This window comes from Hyposmocoma kahamanoa, unplaced genomic scaffold (assembly GCF_003589595.1).
Source record: "Hyposmocoma kahamanoa isolate Upper Pololo Valley unplaced genomic scaffold, ASM358959v1 65, whole genome shotgun sequence".
NCBI classification, from domain to species: Eukaryota; Metazoa; Arthropoda; class Insecta; order Lepidoptera; family Cosmopterigidae; genus Hyposmocoma; species Hyposmocoma kahamanoa.
Window position 1 is genome coordinate 4,390,708 of NW_020653853.1, and position 25,555 is coordinate 4,416,262.

Sequence of the window (25,555 nt, forward strand, 5' to 3'; positions counted from 1 at the left end):
TTCAGTCGAAAACATTATGGCTACTTATAACAAAAAAAGGCTTAGAATAACATTCAAAATAAGAAGTTATTTAAATAAACAAGATCGTAACAATAATGTTTTTTCTTATAAAAAACTTAATATTGGCTATTTACAAATACGCTCCAGCCCCCGTAGCATGCCAAATGCAAAGCTACGAGTATTATATCAACATTTAGCTGCCAAATTCGAGTGACAAAACCCGCCATTTTTAAATTTTATCCCAATAGCTAACATGGTGAGCACCGTGACGTCACATTTATGTTGCAAATGTTGCGCCTTGGTGGTAGGCGACATACATGCCCATCCATAACAGGTTCATTGGACGATCTGCAAGATGCAATGCCAATGCGTCCGTCTCTTTGAAACATAAAATTGACAAGACCCATGTGTCTGTAACACCAGCACCCATACCTTTCAAAACCGGACGCAATAATGGTCACCGTACTGCTTGGCGGCAGAAATGGGTGGGAAGAAACGAATTCTTTTACAAGAAGTTCTACTAAATAGTAGTCTCGAAATACTAGACCTAAAAATGTATACTTATGTAGTTAGTGACATGTATTTGGACCGACTATACTTGAATACTTTTTATATCAAAAAATGTTGCGATTAATTTTGACATTCAAGTTACGCAAAGCGATCGTTACAAACCGACACGCTACATTACGCGAAGAAAGAAAGTAAACCGAATGACTCGGAAAATGTATTTCATCACATCCAGCGTAGTTCAACGGATTCCTAGTTTATTTATAAAAGTTTATTATTGTTAGGGAGGCACCACACTTATTAACGCTAAATCGGTTTAAGGCGGTCAGAAAAATCTTTATAACCACACAATGAAATCGAAAAAGACGTTGTGTGTGGTCGCGGGCAAAGCAGAAACGAAACACGCACGGAACGAATTTTGCGCTCTTAGTGCACGAACAGAAAGCTTTTTCTGAAATGTGATTTAATACTTAAGTATTAAAGCGTTACACATAATTTTACTTACACTCTATAACCTAATTTGATTAGTCTAACACGTACGTTAGTAGTAACAGAGTATTATTTAAGATGAACTTTAAAGTGACGACAGATGGAGTAAAATGACAATTGAATGGTGGCTAAGAGATGGCTATAGGAGTCAACACACTTAGGGTCGTATTCTAGAGCTCTACTCAATGCCTATAAATCAAGTCAGGATTGCACTGGAAACACAAGCACTGGAAATACGACCCTAATGGCAGGGACTTGAGTATGATTTCGAGTGCTTTAAACCATACTCAAATCCTGACTTGACTCAAGTCAGGACTTGAGTATTGCAGTGAGCACTGAAAATCATACTCAAGGCCTTGCCATTAGAGTCGTATTTCCAGTGCTTGAAATCATACTCAAGTCTGCTCAAGTCCTGACTTGAGCATTGAATAGAGTTCTGGAATACAACCCTTACTAACGTCGAGGTTCGAGGGGAAGCGAAATGCGCAACGTTTTTTTCGCTCTTACTTCATGGACCGCTTTTTCTGACCAGCTTACGACTTAGTGTCGATAAGTGTAGTGACCGCCTTAATCGGTACACTTAGAAACAAGTGTTGTTGTAGAAAGCAAAACAAAAGCAAGTGTTGCGAAGTGTGTGCATATTTAAGGTGACAGTATTATTAACAGACTAATATTATGAACAAATTATAGTTAAATATAAGGAATAAACAAAGTACCTAATGGAATATACTAAAAGTGTAGCAGATACGGCATGATTAAGATCAGAGCGCACAATCGTCGTTAGGGTGCGGTCAGACCGCCATCGCCACGCTACATTAGGCGTCAAATGAAAGTAAGCAACGTTGAAAGTAGGCCGTACGAATACTGCGTCAGGGGTGGGAAATGGTGTATTTTTGTCTACTTTTGTTAACGTAAATAAAGGAGAGTTCTTTAGATGGCGTTTGTTTTTATTATTTTAGCGGCAGTTTTGGTAAATGGATAAATTATATATCTGTACAGCGCTAGGATGAATAAGCGAGTGCCTCTCAGTTGATATCTATGTTTTCATAAATAATAATAACTCACACATCCCCGACCCCGGAATCGAACCCGGGACCTCTGCGCGGCAGTCCGGCACGGTAACGGTTTGTATTATATTTATAATTATATTAAGAATACGTATATTAACGTTTTTTGTTTTTATTCTTCGTAGTTATTAATTAACAAAAACTTCCACTGTCAATAATCCTTCCAGTGGATAACTATAACTGGCCTATCCAAAAAGTGCTAAAAGCATGTTAAGGTTAAAATTGTTTTATGGCTGCAGTTATCCCAAATAAAATAAATTAACACGTCAATTTTTAAGTAAGGCATATTTGCGAATCAATACGTCACGTTAATGAAACTACGTGATGAAACTTGCACGTTGAAGAAGGTTTACAACCCTCGGAAAACATGTGAATCCCCACACCGCATTGCCTAAAAATCTGTGATGAGATCTGTAGATGGCAATTTATATATATATTTTTGTCTACCGAGGGAAACAAACTCCAATAAACACAAGTTACAACATAGCTTAGGAGTTAGCTAGTTAATCTTTCTAAATTACTATCGCTCGCCAATGTTTATAACATGGTACCATCTGTACTGTCACTTCTATTACTTCTATATAATAAGAAGGCTTTAGTTAACCACACTTATTTACGTATATTATTATTTTAGTAGATGCAGAGCTCCTTGTGAGAGTTCGTCCAGGAAATTACTGCCACCTTACCTATTTCCAAGCAGTAATGTGAGCATTACTACGTTCCGGTTTTGAAGGATAAGGGTACTTGTGAAATTACAGGCACATGGGACTTGTCAACTTATGTCTCAGGGTGACCGGCGCAGTGGCAGTACCCTCAGATCTTTGCGATTTGAAGCTTTGATGGCACTCCTACTGTTGTGATCAAGCGTGTTACTTACCAACAGACTCACGACTTGTTCGTCACGTCACTTGGAATAAAAAAACAAACCTGGTCTCAAACTAGGGAATTCCCTGTACTATGAGTACTAGAGCAACTACCCACAACACATAGACGAGAATAAAGCCCACACAGAAACAAATAAAACTACAAGTACGGCTAAATAGTCGTTGAAAAAACCAAATACAAAAGACCCGACAACGAGCACATAGAAAAATTTGTGAGGTCCGCTGATTCGTTCCGTGGTTTAGTTGGCATCTAGCACGGTTTGCTAGAAGACGTCGGTTCGAATCCGGCCGGATCGAAAGATTTTTTCTAAGTGTTCGATCTTTGTATTAATAATAAAATAAGTAATATATATAATAATAAAAATAATAAAACTACTAGAATAACTGTAGTACTGTGTAAAATTTAGAATATATGTAACAGTTATCGTCGACGATTACGCGGTTCTAATAAAACATACCATTTTCGATGATGTAGGTGTAGTATTACATGTCACGTTTCGTGTTCAAGGAAATGTAATTTTCGGCAATGATAATAAATGGATTTAAAACTGAAACCGGAACTTTTCGACACAAAATCTCAATAACAATGAGTGTGACAGATGGGCGAAAGCGTGACAGGTGATCAATCAAAGTTATTGGTCGGCTGTTTGTTTGTTTGCTATTCGATAATTTCGAGACAAACCGCGAAGTTTTTGAATCAATCATTTAAAGTTTTGTTTTATTCTTGAATTTGGGGTAAGGTTAGGTTCTTGACTCAAAAGAAGCTTTGAAATTTGGTGAGCGACTGGCTTGTCAATAGCCTTGATGGTTGACTACACGGTATAGGCGAGTCTTGTGAACAATTTATACAAGGTGTAAAAAAAAAGGTGCCACAAAAAACATATTGAGGAAAAATAAAAATTTGGAATTTAAAAATATTTGCTTGTCCATATGAAAGCACGGTGAAGAGATAACACTGTGTAAAAAATTTGAAACTTATTTTCTGACTTTGAACAATTATCGGTTTCTTATTTCCTATACTCAGAAAGTACAGAAAAAGCTGTTATGCTGTAAAATTTTGCTGGCTAATTTGTTACCCATTTAGGTACGTAAATATATGGTGATATGACAAATATAAAACTCATTCGTTTTCTAAACTTTTTAGTCATAAAAAAGGAGGAAATAACACTCAATTCCCAAAGACACAAAACGTGTTACACGGTGTATATGTACGAGAACCAAATATTTTTGATAGCACGTCTGTAAAATATATTTGTATTTGTTACTGTGTAAGTTCATCTGCTGAAATACGCTCGCATCATTTTGGTAAACTGAGTCACTACTTGGGTTGCAGTAAATGAAAACCCATTTCTGTCCCCTAATAATTCGCTGAGTCATCAACATTGAAATATTATGAAGGTTGGTAAATCGTTAGAGATCTTAATAATTTTTGTTTATGTTAGCAAACATATTTAAATAGTAACTTAAGTATGGGTGACGGAATTTATTTGTAATTTCAAGTCAAGACAGTTTTACACTTACCTGTCGCATACGCCGGTTCAAGGTCATCTTCGTCATCCGTGTGATGTCTACTCGAGTGCGCAGACGCATGCGAGTGCGAGTGGTGCCCCACCCCCACGTGAACCGGCTGGATCGGCTGCTCGTAGTGTTTATGATGGTCTACATACACTCTGTGGTGATGTGGACACGGCGTCGGTGGTAAATAATCAGCTAATGTTCCCCCTCTAGTCAATGTCGACCCCGCACTAAGCGTTCCACCCCCCGAACAAGAAGCTAGAGCACTCCGCACTGACCCCAAATCCAACGAAGGTCTTCTGGATAATTCCCCGTAACTTTCCCCAAATAACGCACTGGCAGGAACGGCGTGGCGGACTTCGTGTTGGTGGGAATGACCCCCGTTTGACGACGAGTGAGGTGAGGCCGAATGGTCCCGGCTGTCGCGTGATGTTGACGCTGTATGGAGGATACTCTCGTCGTGTGTCTCCATGACCTCCCTCGCCGTGGGGGGGTTGGGATGAGCGTGGACAGCAGATGTGCCGGCCCGGCGCGGACTGCGGCCGCGGTCCGGCAGCACAGACGACGCAGACCAATAACCCCAAGCCATTCTTCAGTCTTATCACAATTCAATCACCATAAACACTGGGAAGACTTAGATACTGAAATTGGGGTAAAAGTAGAACTGCGACTACAGGGAGTGGCAATATATCAAAACCACATAAAATCTTAAATGCAATTGTATTTTTGAAACTAGACGTTTCGCTAAAAACTTGAGCACAAAGGCTAATATTAAGTCGACTCATAAATCTATTGGGACAATTCAGTCGCGGATATGTAAATATGGGATGTTTATTCCTCCACTACAGTCACCATTCCCGGGTTAGTGAGTCGGGTCACATAAGCCGAGTGGCCGGAGTGTAGAGGCACGGGCGCGGGGTGCGGGGCGAGCAAGGGTGACAATTGTGAAAACGAACCTAATCTCCTTTGACGTCGTCCGCGAGCCGTCCGGCCTAGACAGCGCTCCGTGACCGCTTGACGGATATTCGCAAAAAATGTTGTTTTACCTGTACTTGTAACTTTTACAAGTGCACTCGAATTTAGAAAAATGTATAGAATAGTGAAGAGGTTTCGTTTTTTTCTAGATTAAAGTAATACAGGGTTTGAATTGACATGTAACTTCATATAATTATCCGATATATTGCCAATTCTGCTGATTCATAGAAGTCACTTTAATTTTTTACTAAAATTGCAAGCAGTGAGAAAATTAAATAAACACGATGAAAAATCTTGGGGAAAACGATATGGTTTGTGATTTTCTCGAGACTGACCTTTGACACGTTTGGGTCTCTCTTAGAAGATGGAAAAAACTCTAGTTAAACACATGACACGATGTTGCTAAAGGTAGCATTTTATTGTTCCTATTAACTTTATAAATATGAAGATAATTATCTCTGCCACGTAGACATACAATAGAACTTTGTTTTTATACTTACTTACACTTCAGGTTTGTATTATAAGTATTGGAAAGAAAAACCAATAGGGAATTTTAAGTCTTTAAAGCTTAAAAATAGTTTCTTTAATGAAAGCACTGTTTTTATTGCCACTGCAAAGAATTTCAGATCCTTAAAGAATAAATCCTGGTCTTTAATAAATCCGCAAAAAGCGATTCACTGAAAAGTTCTTGGGTAATTCTTTAGAAGTCCCGTAAAATAGATGCCTTTGTGTAAGTCTGAAATTTATCTTTCCGTTATCTAAAATAGGATGAAGTCGTTTTTAGGTTGTATTTTGTTGTATACTTTTTATGTTTATAACTATGACCTAAACCTTAAAGAAAACCCATGCCCCAGCAGTGAGACGTGTAATGGATTGAAGATGATGTTGCTTAGTATATAATTTGCACTAAATTGTACAATCATAAATCGACTTTCTCTAACTCGTATTTTATAAAAGAGTGATTATTCAGGAGATGACAAAACTTTGTATTAATTTTAAATTTCTTATCAAGGGTGTTGATTTGGATCCATTACTTTAAGAATACGTAAATGTGTAAGTAAATATGACGTGAAATCAGTCTGCAAAATTTGTATGTACAATCCATTTTTTGCATTTTAGTAACTTTGTGCTTTCAGATACGAGTTTGAGAAAGAAGGCGACGAAATATATTTACATGTAACTCTGTCAGCAAGGAAAAAATCTCTAATCTAGGTACGTGTTATTCAAAGTTTGTACAAACATTTAATGACAACAGCTTTAAAAGGACTTTTGCAATTATAAATTTCTATGTAAGACAATTTAAAAGTTTTCAAAAATGTTGCTTTACATTTTCCGACAGTTTACGTGAAACCTGCTACAGTCCTTCCATGAAAAGAAATTGTCGAAATCAACGAAAGCTAAATAAAAAAATTGATTAACTGATCCGTGTTCAGACGGTACGGGTTAATAAAAAGCTCGGGTATACTTCCTGGGCAAAATATAGCCGCACTGATAGATCTGATAAAAAATTTAAGGCGCTACCTCGAAAATAAATTGTAGTCAGAAAGAGACAGACAGAAAATACGACCCCATAAATAAGTGAACAGGTAATACTTCGCCGAAGCGTTCGTAACGAGCATATAAGCACAGTCACATTTAGATCAGTCGTGGTTAAATTATTTGTTTATTTCGTACCTTATGTCCTAACATTAGACATCATTTTACTTTACTCTGTTAAACCTAAATAGAGTAGTTTAACACGTACATTAGTAGTCACAGAGTATTATTTAATATGAGCATTACCAAGTAAATATTACGTACGCCACAGCCGCACACATGACATCTACTTAGTACAACAATAGTGTTGTCCAGCTTTGTGGTCGCATAATTATTTATTGCTAAGATTTTATTTTTAATTAATTTTATTTAGTTTTCTTTTTTGTTATTCATTTTCTGTTTGTTTAAATATAATTTGTTTTAGTTTTAATTTAGTTCTGTTTTATTTTTATTTTTTTTTTTACTTTTATGTTTTACTGTTTATTATTGTGTTGTGGTGTTATGTAATAAATGTATTCTATTCTATTCTATAAATTGATAGACGAAAGGTGGCCAAGAGGTGGCTACGGGAGAAAGTACACTTCCGAGCGAAAGCGAAATGCGCAAATTTAGTCACGTTTCTGACAGTACAAGTTATCACTTTACACAGAATCTTTAATATTGAACAGTGTTCATTAAAATTATAATTAACTATTTGTTTATATTAAGATTAACATTTCGATTTTAGTTGTTATTATTTCGAAGATTTTAATGTTGTTTATTGGATGCTAACATTTATTAACTTAACTAACTTGGTATACATGTCTGTGGGATATGGAAAGGCCCATGTAAATAATTTACATTCCGTATTTTTTATTTTTTATAATCGCAAGTGACGGGACTGTGCCTGGTGGTATGCGACACGCCTATCCATAACAGTTGCAATGTCACTGCCACTGCGCCCGTCACCCTGAAACATAAGTTGACAAGTCCCATGTGCCTGTAATTTCACCAGCCCCCTTAACCCTTCTAAACCGAAACATAGTAATGCTGACGTTACTGCTTGGCGGCAGAAATAGATAATCGTCCTTCCCTGGACGAGCTCCTTCACAAGGAGATCTACTGCTACTAAACATTCTCTGATATACTGCAGTTCGATAGCAGGCATCTCTAGTGCCAGAACTTATTCTAAAATTATGAAAAGGTTCATATATGCGAAAAGAGAAGTTTCTTTAACCTGTTCATGAACAGTCACGGCGTTTATCGTAAAATTAAATTAATCAAAATTTTTCAACTCTTAAATTTCTATCCTAAGCTTGCCTGGAAGAAATTACTACTTAGCAATAAGGTCGCCTGTTGTTCATTGATTTACTCTGTAATACTTACATTATTGTTCTGTGTTGTCAGTATAATTTTAAAATGTAATATAGAATATTTCATTCATTCTGGCTTTACTCTGAAAGAATAAATGAAAAACGTTGTGAAAAATGATAAAGTTTCTATTGCATGCTTGTGTAAATAAATAGTGACGTGAGTTGTGGACGTTGGTTTGTAAAAAAAAGACAAAATAGATGTGATATAGATTTGAAAAAAGAAAACCGTTCCACCATCAAATAGCATCAATCAAAAATCGCAACATCGTAAAGAATCGTTCTTTACTTAAAATAACATTTAAGAAATATTATTTCAAAGTCTTAAATTCCATTTAAGCAAGCTTTGGTTTCATTTTATATCTCATTGCGTCGATAGCATCAGTACGGCATCTAATTTGGGCTCGCTCGAGCTAGTATTTAATGAGACGGAAATTAGTCCGATATACCAAGTTTCGGGAGGAGATATTCGAGTAACAAATAAAAAAGATAGTGAGTTGGAAATTTTTTAACTTGTTAAGACTTTTTATTAAAATTATAACAATAATAATGACTCAAACAATCATATCAACAATCTGGTCTCATATTAGGAAAAAAATGATAAAAAGTCTGATCACCTTTTTTCATAGATTAGCAAGCAAATTACATTTGAAATCGTCATATAGATTAAACTCTGCTGCTCATTCGTAAGCCAGATTCCCCTGCGAAGAATGAGCAAGAAACTCTAGGGGTTGCTCTTTGTAAATTTACATTTGAATACATCTATTATCATTCACAATATACATTTCAAACATCTTAGATCGATAATACACGGAATTTTGTCATCCAAGTACGCAGAGGCCGTATAATAAATAACTTTTAGAATCGTTTTTGTTTCACTATAGTTTTAAACCTTTCATATAACAAATTTTGAACATCACCCGGAATATTAGAAGCGTATACATTACCCTCTAAATCAATTTCTGACTTTGTGAAGACTGTCAAAAACAGTTAGTTTATTAACCGACTTCAAAAAAAAAGGAGGAGGTTATACGTTTGGCAGTATGTATGTCTTCAAATATCTTCGTCAATTGTGGACCGATTTTGAAAATTCTTTTGATTTTGTTCGAAAGGGTGCACTATCATGGTGGATCCAATGTTACCAAGTCACAATGAGATGAAGGGATCCTCAAAGTTTACAGGCATGAACGTGTATTCACCAATTTCTCCGTCAATTGCGGACCGATTTTGAAAATTCTTCTTTTGTTTCAAAGGGTGGCTACTGATGCTGCTCTGGGTTCGTTTCGGCTATCAAATTACTAATTATTTTCCGGAAATAAAAGTCAACTTTTTCACTTAAAATTAAAATTAAAAAATATATTATTAGGATAGTTAGTAGAAGTTAAGTCTAAGTTTAGTTATACTAATTATTAGTTGTTTGTTGTTTTTATTGTGCGCTATTAATTCATTAATTAAGAGTTAACATATACTGTGTGTGAGAGCGTGCTCGCCAACAAACTGTTTCCAGTTTGGCGGGAGATGTATTGTTGTAAATGTATAAACTTTTTTTGAATAAATGAATAAAAAAAAAACTTGACAATACGTGTAATCAACAAAACACTGTAACCATGACAACAAGTACAATAAAATATAAAATGTACAAAGGAAACCCTAACAATGTCATTAACACCAAGAAGTCAGAATCTGATGAGAGGATCCAATGGAAATCGAAAAAAGCTGATAAACACACTTTTGAGGCCGGTTTTTATTCCTCGTATTCATGCTATGTCTGCCACTATTTTTCATAAAAAAATACTATTCTTCATAACATAAATTACATTTTCATAAATATACTGCGACGCTAGTGTAAGAATGTTAATCTCTTTAGACTTATTTCTCTGTTGTACTATGAGCGGTACCAGTTTTTCAAAAAGGTAAATTGGAACCTTGAAATTGTTTATAGACTCTACAAAGCAGGCTAAATTTAGTACTTACTCTACAGTTAGCTTCATTAAGCCGTTTTAATTGGTGTTTGTAATTTATACTTCCTAATGTAGGCGTGCAATAAAATTTACTGTATTTATATACATATCATTCTGTGCTGTGCCACCACCTTGATTACACAGTGACAGGTGCCACTTGCGACTGTGAAAAATGTTTGACAGTGTTTATTAATATATAAAATTCATAAATAAATTTACACATTTATGATGTTATGACTTGACAGTTGCACGTTATTTAAATATATACGAAACACACATGTTCGTATCTTGTATTATGCCATTTTTTAAGCAAATAAACGAATTCTTATTATTTTAACTGACTTCAAACAAAGGAAGATGTCCACAATCGACTGTATTTGTTGGAGAGTGTATGTTACGCGTATTCTCCGACATTTATGAATCGATTTCGATGGTCCTTGTGTTGGAAAGGGGGTTGCTCAATAGTCGTAGTACTCGCATTCAAATTTGAAGAAATTATTCAACTTCTAAGGGTTGCAAATTAGGGGATGAATCCGGCTTCTTGGATTTCACCCACTTTCCGGTAACCGATTTCAATAATACTTGGCTACATAGATGAAATTCGTGCGATTCCTTGGAATATCCACAACACGTGTGGAACCCCGGTCTACACCTAGTCCCCGGATGACAAAGGAGAAGGTGGAACTAAATCATGTAATTCCCTCTGTAATGAAACGAAACGTAATCAGTACTTGTATAAATACTTTGACGTTTAGGGACACTGTCACTTTTCTCTCTGAACAACTGAACACACAGTGCTGCATATGAAATTTGTAAAATTATTCCAAAACCATCTTTTATTCAAATATTACACCCTCGCACAATCTCCGTGATATATCCTATAGAATACCGATAAGCAGGCAACTTCACGGCGGTGTTCAAGACTATGCTGCTTCGTCTCTACTAATTATGAGTCACCTACTAGCTTCTTGACACGCTTAAACCGATTAAGCATTCTGGTATGTGTGGTAAGCGCAGGGAGATATCGTACTTCGGCTTTCTCAGGGCACCACACGGACGACGAGAAGCAATTCAGGAAAGTTAATTTCCCGAAAACCCGGGTCCTCCACATCCCAAACAGCCACCAAGGTAGTTAAAAGTTAAGAGGAAATTGTAAAAATTTCATGTGTTTCTAACTAAATCCCGTTAATTAGTTTATGTAAGGTATTGACGATAATTTGTATTGCAAAAGTTTCACAAGTTGAAAGATTTGTATGAAAGTTTAACGAATTCGTAAGAAGTTGTTAGCTTCTCATTAACAAAGCATACATATTTTACGTGGAATTATTTATTACTTACGCCCCAAGTTTCTTTAAATTTTCTTTTGTGTTTGAAAATGTTTGGGTTATATTTATTTATCGAATACCATGATATTTTACGGCCAGGATGTTCATTTATTTTTTAACTGACTTCAAAAAAGGAGGAGGTTCTCAATATGACTGTATTTTTTATTCGTATGTATATGTTACGCGATTTATCTCTTTACTGCTTATCGGCAGAAATAGGTAAGATGGCAGCACTAAAAAAATCGACCTTAAAAGTTCGTGGAATTACATCTATTTGCCAAATGTTACTGAAATCGGTTACCGGAAAGTGCGCGAAACCGGATTTATCCCCTAGTTTGCCACCCCTAGAGGTGGAATATTCTCTTCTAATTTAAATGGGATCAATACTGAGATACTCTCTTTCCAACAAAAAAAAGAGACATCGCAATCGGTTCACAAAAGCCGAAGCTAACTCTAAAATACAAGTATTTTTAACCGACTTCAAAAACAGGAATGGAAACGAATGCGTTAATTATTTGCGTGGATATGTACCATTATAAGTAAATAGACATACTGTCACTCGTAATTTGGAAAAGTACTTAGAATTGATACTGAAGAAAAAAGATTTTCATCGTTAAATTATCACAGCCAATTTCCGCTCGCTTTGAGAGTTCGTAATAAAATTTTACTTCATTTTTGAAAGGAAATGGACAAAGCGGTCCGTGATCGATCTTCGAGAATTGCGTAGTTTATTAGGTGCGAACGTAAGTGTCAAAATTGATTGGATAATCAGATTATTACGACCCTTAGTTTTTAATTAGTGCGTACTGAACCCTAAGATTACAAAATAAACTTTCAATACAGCGTAAAATCTAAATCGCATTTACAAATAAATATTAGACATCACATGTTGCTCTGATCACAAAGCATTTGTGCTGTGGAAATCGGAAACAACGATGGTACTAGAAACACCCAGACTCGAGACAATACAGAAAAGTTAAGTTTCGGAATTGATCCGGTCAGGGATCGAATCCGGGACCGGGAGATGAAAATCGGCGTGTAAGCCACTCGACCACAGTCGTCAAATTTATAAAATTAATGATCGCTGTCTGCTAAGTTGAAAAACATTATTTTGGGTAGCCATTTTGGATTTCCACCTTCCCCATAATTTGAATTTTTAAACTGGAGAGACTGTACACCGCGGCAAATTTATTATTATTTTATTTACAAGCACGGCTGTGGTCAAAAAATTCATTAAAGAACATTAAGGGTTGACAATAGAATTGAATATACTTAAATTCACTTGTAATAATACAGTACAGTTACACAATGTTTACGTAAAATAAGCAACATTGTAATCGACGTGCAACCTGGCGCGTATATGTTAATTACAATTAACATTTCACAGTCAATTTGTGTTTTAATTAAATTAAAACATTATTTCTAAATTTAATCTAAAGTGGTTAACGTTTAATATTACCATGAACAGTAAATACGTTTGTGACTGCGATAGGAAAATAGAAAATGTGAAACAGATGGATCAGAATGCGTTGAAAACATCAAACAAGGTCTGTTGAACAGCTGGCGATGGAAAGTGAGCGCAAAATTATCCTTTACGCAGTAAACTTATTTCATTATAGTACTCACTTTGAACACGATTCAGAGAAGAGAGCATGGGGCTACGTAATTGTATAATAATGTATATGGAAAGAGTAATAGAGTTGAAACGCTTTTTGCGCCCCCTTTAACCCTAATTGGCGTCAGTTGTATAAACCGATTCAGAAAATTAGGTTAGTGAAAATCACTAATTTTTGTTCGAATTGACCAACCATTATCGCCGAATTAGGGTGTCAACATGGCCCAACCCACATTTGAAGTTCCGAGAATGAACTTCCTGTTAGCAAAAGCTGTGTAATCGATAATTTGAAATGCTTATTGCTAGAATAAGTATCAGATTTAAAAAATAAGTTACCGATTCGATTTTTGTTTTATAACGTCAAGTGGCGGGCTACGAGTTCTAATAGTAGGCGAGTTTGAAAAAATCTGAGGGACACTACCACTGCGACTGTCACCCTGAGAACGTCCCATGTGCCTGTAATTTCACCGGCATCCTTACCCTCCAAAACCGGAACATAGTAATGTTGACTTTACTGCTTGGTGGCAGAAAAAGTTAAGGAGGCAGTACTGCCCTGGACAAACTCTTTCACGAGCAGATGTACTGCCACTGTGACGAGAGATGGACGTGAATTAAAGGGCGAAACGTTGCTTTCCTGAAGGGATGTATATTTTTACGGGTTTTAAGGGATTGTATTACGTTACAATTAATACGTGTCGTAGGTTTTTAAAATTATGTACTTATAAACTTATATTCCAAAAAACTTGCGGAGTAAAAAATCCAGGCCCGATTTACATCTTGTATGATCTTGATCTCCAGCATACCAACAAGACTCCCAGTCATCAATCCTATAGAAATCGATGTTAGAACTGCTTCTTTACAGAAGCAGAACTCGTGGCAGGAATTACTCCAAGATCTTCACAAGTTCGGAAATCATAAGTACTAAATACTGAATCGAAATGGCTAGTTGCATCTTGAACGCTTCACGCAAATGTCCTCAGCTCTATTCCCGCCAGGGCCAATTTGGAGAACGAACGGATCTAAATTAGTTTTGGTCTGGGTGTTCTGGGTAGTGCCCCAAGTCAATTTCGTTACTAGTATAGCACGGGTATTCGCCAATTTGAAACATTTTGAAAGTAATAATTACGAATGTCAAATACATTTAAATATGTTTATTTATATTGTGGAAGCGTAAATTTTTACACTACAGTTCAATACACTATTGAGTTAAACAAATTAAAGAGATCTCTTGCCCGGCTGTGTCAGAGTTAGAAAAATGTTGGTACGATATACCTCGTATTCAAGTTACAAAATAAAATGTTTAGCAAGCAATTTCACACTGTAACACAAGCGTTATACCGTAATAACTATGCAAATCTTTAAGGCCGTCGTCGTGTATTCGGTTTTGGTGGCCCGATTCAACGTATGAAATTGTTTGAATATTATTTATAAAAGTCATAGGAATTATTATTAATGCAAAGACCGAACACACGCAAAAAAAAAATGCTATGATCAGCCTGACCGAGTCTCAATCTAGAGCTCAATTGATAAGAGCAATAGCGTCGGTTTGGCGAAGTCGCTGATTTTCGAGTCCAGCCCGATCGAAAGAATTCTTCTGCTTGTTCGATCTTATAATAATAATGTACTGGGGTACTTTCACAAAAAGTATAAGAATATCATGTTGTCTTAGTTTTAGAAGCATTGCAATCACAAATGTGAGATCCTACACAGTGCTTACGTATACTGAACTCTATGTGAATGAGTTTGGGGACAAATTGCGGGACAGTGTGGTAAGAGAGTTTTGCGGCGTGGAAGAAAATGTGGTGACAAAATACATAGAAAGGATACTTAGATGAAAGAAAGACAATTGACGAAACAATTTACAAGGCGAGTGTGTTGGTAAGGGCCGAGCAAGGCGAACTTACCACTATCAAATTGAAGACTGTAAAGAAAGGACAGGTCAAGAATATTTTTAGCGGGTATGAAAGCGTTGTTGAGCAGAAAGCCGCAGTCAGTGAGATGTATGTATTGATTCTAGTAGTGAGTTTTCGTTTTAGGTTAACACAAACGCGATCAACGGTGTTAGCAGTGCGACATAAAAATAGTTCAAAAAGTAGATATGGGTACTTGATAAAAGACCATAAGCTAAAGTTTTTTTTTAAACACTGTTAAATAAGATTTTACCGAGTTTTCCTTTTTATGCGACAAAACAAAAAACACACTCATTTTTTTATTTTACGGCATCATTATCATATATTTAAACGCAAATAAAGCCTATTATGTAAGTGTAGTCTCGGCGTAATAGGGACGGAACAAATGTAGATCTGTAATGGGGATATATTATATTACAAAAGTAGAATGCCGTTAAGCATTTTGCGCCATACATAAAATATTACGGGCTGGATTATAAAAAGTTTGACTCTTAAATCGGCCATGGTGTTCTAACCTACTTATAATAACTAACGTAATCGATGTTTTTAACGAATTGAGTTTTTTTATCTTCTTTAGTTTTATTGCTAAGCAAAATAACCTTTTTCAAAGAAATAAAGCTTTAGATGACAATATTAGTGCTATTATGCGAAAACGAGTGGCTTCCCTGATGTGCAGAATTCGTGGCAGTAGTGTATATTATGGCATTCAGGGTTCACGGCTTGTTTCATGAGCACTGGACTCGAAATCTTCAAAGAAAGAAAGAAGAATAATTATTTGTAATACTAACCCCAATTTTAAGTGTTCTGTTTATGGATGAATATCCGAAATAAAACCTTTGAATTTGAATATTCCGAAAGTTCTAGAAATCTAGTACAGCTTCTTGTCAAAAAATTCTTTCAGAGACCTTACCTATTTCTGCCGACAAACAGTAATGTGAGCATTACTGCGTTCCGGATTGAAACGGTAAGGGTGCTAGTAAAATTACAGGCACATGGGACTTGTCAACTTATGTCTCAGGGTGACCGGCGCAGTGGTAGTGTCCCTCAGATCTTTGAGCGGCACTACAACTGTTATGACATCATATTACATGATATTACAATTGGACCTGTAAAGGGCCCGAAACGTCGGTTTGTTTGAAAAAACAAATATACGCGATTTAAATCCGGAAAAATAGTTTCATTTCCAATTACAAATTGTTAGTAATGTTTTAATGCTGAGTTTTACACAACAAATAAGGCGAAAGCATGCAGAAAAGCAATTCCAGACGCACGCAATTACATTTATTAAAATTATCTAGACTTTGAACGAATTATGTGACATTAATGTTTTTGCAAAACAAATTCAAACTGAAATTATTTTTTTTAAATACACTTGAAATCGTCATACTAATTAAAATATACTACTCATTGGTAAGGCAAATTTCTCTGAATGAGAATGACTAAGAAACTCTAGCGGTTGCGCTATGTAAATAAACTCTTGTACACATTAAAGCGTTAAACACTGAAAGCCGGTGCGGGTCGCGCGCGTGTCTGGTCGGAAGCACGACGGATGTAATTTCGTATTTTATATAGACGACAACACACCAAGCGCGGGCGTAGGATGGGCGCAGGTCAGGTCCCGCGCCCGTTCGTAGTGTCTTGTCGTCCATATAAATACACGGACCCGACACGCGCCCGACTCGTACCCGACAACCGCTGGAGTTTCTTAGTCATTCTTATTCGCTGTCATTGTGTTTCACGCTTTATCAATACAATATTTCATTTCAAATATTGAACGATTTTTTGTTGCTCTAATACGCAGAAGCTGTATAATAAACCTTGAGTTTAAAGTGTATTTAGTAGCAGTAGAACTGCTTGTGAAAGAGTTGTCCTAGGAAGTACTGCTACATTACCTGGTTCTGCCACCAAGCAGTAATGTGAGCATTATTGCGTCCCGGTTTTGAAGGGTTACGGGCGCAGTGGCAATGCCTCTCAGATCTTTACAATTGAAGAAAGCGGCACTGCGATTGTTATAGACAGATGTGTCGCGGACCACCCGCACGACCTGTTAGTCCGGTCACTTTCTATTATACAAAAACCTAGTAGCATGACTATATGAGTTGATACAAAACCAATTCATTTGTCATTTAAAAGATTTATAAAGCTACTATTCACGAACCCTACAAATCGCTTGGCAACAAATTTAGCAGGTTTATGACGTTGAGCTGTCGTAAAATAGTGTAAACTCTTCCGTCGTTTCGCTTCGATATCTTATAACATGCTATACATGATCCTACAATGTTACTACGAATTGGTATTTATAAGCAAACAAGTCTGGTCGTAAGCCAGACTCGTTTGTTTCTAAATACCAATTTTGATTAAAAAATTGTTAAAAAGAAGTTAGAGCTTAGAGCCATAGGCACAGAAATAATATATATTTATAATAAAATATTTTAAAAATTATTTCGTGAAAAAACCGCTGGACTCCAATGTTCCAAACGAGTCCACATACCAGGTGAAAAAAATCGAGTAGATTTTGAATTATAGTTTTAATTAATTATACGACAAGCAATAATAACACATTATGGTGGTTTAAGCTTCAATTATATATTGGTTGATTACGGCAATAATAATAAATAGATGGCTGTGGTCATTGCATTACGATAATCAAATGTTCACAGAAAAGTTGTATAACACTCTAGGAAATGGTTAAAACGAGAACTCAAAACATAATTGAAAAAGTAAATCTGCATAATATGTAGATTTTTGTTAAAAAATCGTACCTACGAAAAGAAGCACGGACGAAGAACAAGATGAAAAACACAATGATTTATGGCACGTAACAGAAAAAAAAACAGTATTAATCTTATCAGACTCCGCAAAAATTACATTGTGGCAAGGTCACACAACTTTTGATTAAGTCGGTGCGCGAATGGCGCGCTTAACTACGAATATAGTGCAATATTACAATACAATTGTCAAAAGTTATTTGTGTAGGTTTGATATGAGCATACGTCGATTATATTTGTCGGTGCGATGTCGAGGGGTTCGTTGTGAGATTTATGTAAGAATATACTTATTTATAGCAGTAGACAGCTACTATACGTATAAGGAGCTCTAGCTCCTTGTGAAAGAGTTCATCCAGGGTAGTACTGCCACCTTACCTATTCCTGCCGCCAAGCAGTAATGTCAGCATTACTGTGTTCCGGTTTTGAAGGGTAAGAGTGCTGGTGAAATTACAGGCACACGGGACTTGTCAACTAATATCTCAGAGTGACGGGCGCAGTGGTAGCGCCCCAAAGATCTTTGCATTTAAGGTTCTGAGTGGCACTGTAACTGTCACGGACAGGCGTGTAGTTTACCATACCGTCACTTGATGTGTTTGAAAATTAAAGTATTTGAAACTAGAGTTCAAAAACCGAAGATAATAGCCTACTATAGAAGATACCTCCATTCAGCAGTTGGTGATAAAAGGTTAAAAGAGAAGATGTCTCCTAGAGAAAAAAAAACATTCCATTTTTGATACCGACTATTTTTCAATACATATTATTAACATTAATCTTGTTGTCTAATCTAACAAAGAGGTAGCGAAAGTAGTGAATATTTGATGTCTCCTAATTGGTTTCTTAATTAGCACTTTTTATTCAAGCCAGCTTAATAGTACCAAGAATAAACAGGCACGTATGGAGTAGCGCACTCAATAAACCTGGAAGGGGCAGTTATTTATGTAAAGAAGATCTAGAACAACAGTTGTACGACCCTAACATTTCATATCACTGCCATTATCGTCAACGTTTTGTTGAAGGCGTTTGCAGAAATTAGTCTCCACTCTTCCTAGGTCTCCGTTGATTTGTTGACGGATAGATTCCTTTAATGCATCACAATATACGGTGTGTGTCCTCTTAGACAAGTGTCTTGAGGCATCCCCACAGAAAGAAGTCACAAGCGGACAAGTCAGGGAATCTAGGAAGTCATGCTATGTCACCAAATGTTTACTGGGAAAATTGAAGGCCAATTTGTGTAAACGCTTTTAACAATGAGTCGATGAGCCAGAAACTAAAATGATTAGTATGAAATGATGTCAACTCATCCGTAGAACAAAGACATATGTGCAAGACTGTTTATTCTCAGGACACTGTACATTTCTATCGTTGTTCTTCGCTGTGGATATCAGATGATAACGAAACGAAGTAACATAAAAATGTTTGATACCCTTTAGATAGGCCTTAGTCTGAATAACGAGGTTATGTATTTATCGTCTCTTCGCTATATAGTGACATCGGACTCTGTTCTTATCATGAGTCGATATGGTCTTACAAATGCTCTACTACCAATAAATCTTCCATTCAGAGTGTCTGAGAGAGAAGTTTCAAAAAATTTACATTCTTACACTAGCGTCACAGTATTTATGTTTTTTTTAATAATGATAAACATTACAAATTAATACGAGGAATGAAAATAAACCGACTGTTCTTGACAGTCGTCTTCACAAAGTCACAAATTCATTTAAGGGGCAAAGCTTCTATAATAAAATTCCGGTTGATGTTCAAAAGTTGCCATTTACGACGTTTAAAACTGTCCTGGAACGCACACCTTACATTAAAGGTTATTTATTTATTATACAACTTTTGTATACTTGGATGACTAATATCTTATTGTTTGTTATTATCATTTAAATAATCATTAACTTTATAAAATGAAACATTAAATCTTTAGAAATGAAAGGAGTTGTTACTGGGAGGAATTACGTTTCGTTCTCTGTTCTATTGTATTCTATGTGTGTAGAGCTCGAAGTACAACGACTAAGGAATGGTAGCATGAATTTAACCCTCTGGAACGGAATAGGCAATTGGCGTCAGTTTAATTAAAATATATAAGATTTCTGAACGTGACGCTCTTTGATGTTGCCAATTTGGCGAAACAGGGCGATTGAGAGTGTGAGATTTTAATAGCTTCAAAAACCAGACACTCTGGTTGATAATTAATTGTACGTTATTTACGTGACTATGTTTTTTCTTAATTTCAAATAAGCAAGTTTTCATTTACATAAATAGTAAAAGTAGAATTAGCAGCAGCTTTTTATAATATTTAAGATCTGTCAGTATGACTTAGACGCTTTAGCCTGTGCACGACGAAAAATTTTACTACTAAGTACTCTATTAAATAGTTCTGGAGTTTCAAAATAGCCACCGTAAAGATATAACGATTTCCCGCGAAAAAATTACATAAAATGAAGAAAAATTTCTTCAGTAATTTCTTCGTTAAAAGAGAAAATTGAGGTATTTTCAAAAACGGCTAACTTAAAGACAACGAAAGCTTCTGTATCAAACATATTATATGTATTTATGACATAAATAAACTAACTATTCTTCTTATCGGAAAAATTTAAACACATTTATCTCTTTTTATATCCTTTCATATCCTCTATTTATATTCATAATATTAACCTTAGAACAAAGTTCAAACTTATGGTACCACGTAACTAAGGTAAACGATTCTTTTATGGGGAACTGTATACGTTTTTACAATAAGATTCCGGAGCATAAATTAAGATTACCATTTCCTAAGTTTAAAACTTACATTAAAAGTATTTTAATTGAAAAGTCATATTACAAAATTGTAGACTACGTGTTAGATAAAAATGTGTGGAAAGACAACGTGAGTCTAGATTACACAAATACGATTCAAAATGTTTTCTATAGCATTTAAGTTTATTTAGCAATCCCTAGAGTTTCTTGCTCGTTCTTCTCAGGGAGGTCAGCGTAGTGAACGAGCAGTACCTTTAAAAAATGATGAAATAATGATGGAATGAATGATTATTTGACTTTGACTTTGACTCTCCGAATTTAGAATTCCCTAGACGTGCCTTTCTTTCTTCCAAAGACAGTTTATGTTTCAATTCTTCGTGTTGTCCTTTTTGAAAATGTTCTCGCGAAGTATTTTAATTGTGTTTTAAACTAAACATCCTAAAAGCTAAAAGTAAAGTATACAATGAAATCGCAAATCGTAAATTAGTTAATGTTTGCAGAGCAATTACGTAATTGTATAGTGATGACCAATCGCCAATTATATGTTACAAATCGGTCAGCAATCAACAGTAATAGTTGTAACTATCCCTTAGGTATAATGGTAATATCTGTGAATAAATTTATTATTATTTCAATTCATTTTCAAAACCTAGTACACCAATAATAGATAGATAAAGTGATGTGATAATTATATCATAATCAAACAAATATTCCATTTATCCTCATGTTCGTCACAAAATATTTCTATTGTTTGGAAAATTACCGCCGACACTGGTTCGTGACTTTGATTCATATATTCCGCGGCTACTTCCCGGTTTGAAAGCCTTCGTGACGTCACCTACTTCGGTTAATGTAATCTCAAATTATGTAATAAGTACTTACACTCCCCACTTGCTGCAAATGAAAAATGAGCCACTCAATTCTTGTCCCAAACCAAATGTACAAGTACTGGTGTCTAGGAATAATGTTGATTACCTCATGCCTTTGGTTCAAAGTGTACGTGAAAAAGTAAGTATTTACTGGGATGTATGGATTTGTCTAGTATTTATGAATACCCAGGAAAACATGCAATTTGAGTCATATATTTTCCTAAATAGGAATCATAACTCGGAAAATAGGTAATAAATGAATAAATTTATTTAAACCGAGTATAAATATGTGTATATAAAAGATAAAACATTTGAAATAAAAAAATATATCCAACAAAATTTGCAATATTGCCGAATACTAAAAGCAAATATGAATTTCTGTGGAAAGGTCCCATTTCTTAAGGAGTCAGGCGTCATTAATTAGGAGAGGCCATTAGAGGCGATTAAAAAAACTTAACTTGATAGATTTATTCGCTAAGATTGCTATTCATCTAATTTGCTAAAAATTATAGGAATATTTACTTTGTGGAATAGCACTTTTTCTTTTAGTAATTATTTAATGTGCTTTTATAGTCGATGATATGTAATTTTAACGTATATTTTTCAAAAAGGCTTAAAATAAAGATGTAAATTGAAACATTGTAATAGTAATTTAATTTTTCTAAACGTTGCTACTTTTTGAAGAACTAAAGAAGTACCCAATAAATTGATAAAGCTATCCGACAAGTTTCGGCAAAAACTTTTAGATTAGCTCGGCTGTAGTTAGGTCACGCCCAAAGGGCCCTTGGAGACCGGAGAGCCTTTTACGAGTTTAGCATTCCTCAAGAAAAACTGTACAGTTGTACACCTACTTTTCTTTTTTTTACTCCGCTTCAAACAAATTGGAAATAAACAACCCGCGAACTCAATATCAACCTCAAACAAAACTACGCCCCTAATGCGGCTTCTAAAAGTCTAAACGACAGGAGTAGGATCAAAATTTCGGCACAAGAAGCAATTTGGATTTCACCGATGCTTATCTAAATGGACATAAATATAAGTTCTTTACGGCTTCATAAACAAACAAGGCATCGTGGGTTCCCGCGACGCGGTTTTAAGGTCAGCCGGTGCCCGCGTACTGTAGGCCCCGGAGACCGCGGGCGCGGTCCGGATTACCCCATTAAAAAAGAAAGCCACTTCTAACTCCGCCGATACTCTGCTCGGCCGCACTATTTACTTCAGCGGCATAGCTCATACAAACACACATGGCTCTACGCCATGGCAATGATAAACACGGTGTGATCGATATCAAAAACGTTTGTTTTTCTCGCGTGTCAAAGGAGAAGAGGTTCGGAGAGTCGGCGGCCGCGAGGCGCGCGATCGCTTACGCAACGGGATGGCACGTGGTCGTGTCCACGCGGGCGGGGTGGCTCGTCAGGGAGGGAGCAAGTGCGGCGAGCGCGCGGGCATGTGCGGTCGGTGGCGGCGGGCGAGTCGCCGCTGGTCGGGCGCCCGCGGGAGCGTCGTGCGGCGGGCTGCGCGGCCGGAGCGCGACTGGGCTGCCGGCCCCCGGCCCCCGGCCCGCGCACGCGCGCCCAGCCTCATCCTCCCCCGATTGATGTAATATTTATCTTGGATTAACAACTAGATAAGAAGAGCCGAAATGTTCCCGAAGTCACCACTTCGTGGCTGCTCTTTTGCGCCATATCCGAAATCCCTGCATATCTGAAGTAAAGTCCTTATAAAAATCAACTTAAACAGATCTGAAGAATATCCGTAAGACGTTTAAAAAACTATCAAAAAACGATAGTGTGATTTGATTAGCACGAGGAGGCTCGGCAGATCAATCGGGTGGGCGCGGGGCGCGGCTGTGGCGCGGGCGGCGCGGCGGTGACGTCATGCCACGCACGCGCGCGACAGGTGGGCGCAATGCGCACCACCTATCATATGATTATGACGTTTCCTATTGGATTTGCCGCCGGGCCTTTGGAAATTGCCTGCGGTAAGTTTGGCCACGATCTCTGTCACTGCTTCTGCTGGTGTCATGAGTACGTGTAACGCATGAAATCTACATGCTATTCTATTGGTTGAGGCAAAGGTGCTTTTCCTGGAGTCATTACCATGTCTTAGTAAGTCAAAACAAACTTATTGGTGTGTTTTTTAAAGGCGGTCTAAAGTATGTCTAACCCGTCACACGTCATAGACACGCGGTGTCCAACGCGCAGCTATGTTTTCATGCTCCATGAAAAAAAATATGTATTTGGGTTTTTTTTTTTAACAAAATAGTCAGAGAAACAATATGTAATAGGACATATTACTCGCTAAACATATTTACAATGGTAGAGCCATGTGCGAAAAAAACATAAAACAGATCATCGCAGGATTAACGAATATTATAAAGCAGCACTTTGATAATAACCACCACAAGTGATAATAGATACTTCAGTTTTTTTTAAGTCTTGAGCAGCCGTTGATGTCCTTGACGGCGCCGCCGGACAAAAGGGTGAGAGGGCACTTAACCCGTATAATAAGCTAAGTAGCAGGCTTGAGAGCGCCCAGGTAGACTCAGATCTGGTCCCAGGACGACACTAAAGACTGTATATGTACAAAGCCACGATTGTATAGGAATAAGAAAAAACGTATTTCTGAATTTAGCAATTACCAAACAAACTTTTTTTTTATTTCGATTAATGGTGACTTCTACTATAGTTAAATGATGACCATTCTAACTTTACACATCTTTGTTATTAACATATTGCACCATAAACAATACAATGTCCAAATTCAAAAGTGACATTTTTTAGAAACTATGTAGAAAAAAGGGTGTAACCTAAATGAATCAAGAATAGCTTTTTCGTTAGGCACTAAGAATATTCTGTACGAAGCTGCCAAACTGTATAACAATTTTCCAAAGTATATCAAAGACCCTTTATTTAAAAAGAAACTAAAATTTCGCATTATAAATTTAATTCACCAACATGCAACATAGGCAATAATCACATTCTATCGAAACTCTGATACGTAATGTGAACTCTCCGTATGGTCTCCTTGTTGCACAAATAAAATAATTTATGACTACGTACATTTAAAAAAAAATACTCCTTATAGCTCGGAGAGTGCATGTATTTGTGGTGACTATGGCACACCTTCATCACATAATTTTAAGACTATGCAACAGCATTGTGTGAATGTGAATATGAATATGCTCTAATATGTTAATATGTTCATGTACGATTCCGATACTCGTTCATTTTTTGTTAAGTTTGTTTATCTAGTATTACTCATTGTAAGTCAATGTAATTCATTGATTAATTTATTTATTGCCATGTAGGCATCCTTAATAATTATATGTAGGTATGTCAAACATATGAAACCCAGACAAGATGTCTGTATTGTTTTGAAAAAATAAATCATATAAAAGAAAAATCTATATTGTTTTGTGTAAAATGTTTTAAGTATTTATAAGGTATAAGTACGAATGCAACCAATAATATTTTTATATGCGGATTTACACTATTTTAATCCTACTCTGTAGACACATCAATGAATACAACTCGAATATCCTCGACAATGATGGATGAACTAATCGTTAACATAATTAAACTTTGCGAGAACAAAACGCAGGGTATCAAATTGACGGCACAGGCTGAGAGTAAAAGTTGTGAAACAAAAACAAAAATTAATATCGCCCGGGGCTGTGTAGATTAGACTTGACGGACCCGCGTCATTGAGATGGGTCGTCTGTACTGGACCGCGGTACTACGTTTAACACAGTTTAACTCAACACAGGAATTATCATGACGTTTATTTTTTAGATAATTATCATGCCTAATTATACGATAATTATAATAATACTTGTCTAATAATTACCCAATGAAATAGGAATGATAATTCATTGTTTTGTCTCTTTAATTTTTTACTAAAAACTATAAAGGATGAGACAACTTAATAAATACGAAGAAAAATCTTGGAGAAAACGTCAAGAAAAAAAAATCAAGATAAATAATTATCACTGACATTTATTACTCCGAATCCACTCACACCTATTTTATATTTCATGCCAAAAG

General features: G+C 36.2%; 1 protein-coding gene across 5 annotated transcripts in view; it reads right to left on the reverse strand.

The window, feature by feature from the left end:
* Positions 1 to 25,555, reverse strand: part of LOC113231558 (atypical protein kinase C) — a 491,714-nt gene that overhangs the window by 252,964 nt on the left and 213,195 nt on the right. Inside the window, exons 1-2 of one of the 5 annotated variants that reach the window (XM_026465884.1) lie at positions 22,877 to 23,010; positions 4,469 to 5,251 (exon numbers count right to left, since the gene is read on the reverse strand). The exons of 1 other annotated variant lie outside the window; for it this stretch is intronic. In XM_026465884.1, coding sequence (XP_026321669.1) covers positions 4,469 to 5,051 — 583 coding nt within the window. In that variant the 5' untranslated portion in view covers positions 5,052 to 5,251; positions 22,877 to 23,010. Of the gene's footprint in view, positions 1 to 4,468; positions 5,252 to 22,876; positions 23,011 to 25,555 lie in introns of those variants that run through there. 3 more of the 5 variants (XM_026465886.1, XM_026465887.1, XM_026465888.1) reach the window with 3 other exon arrangements.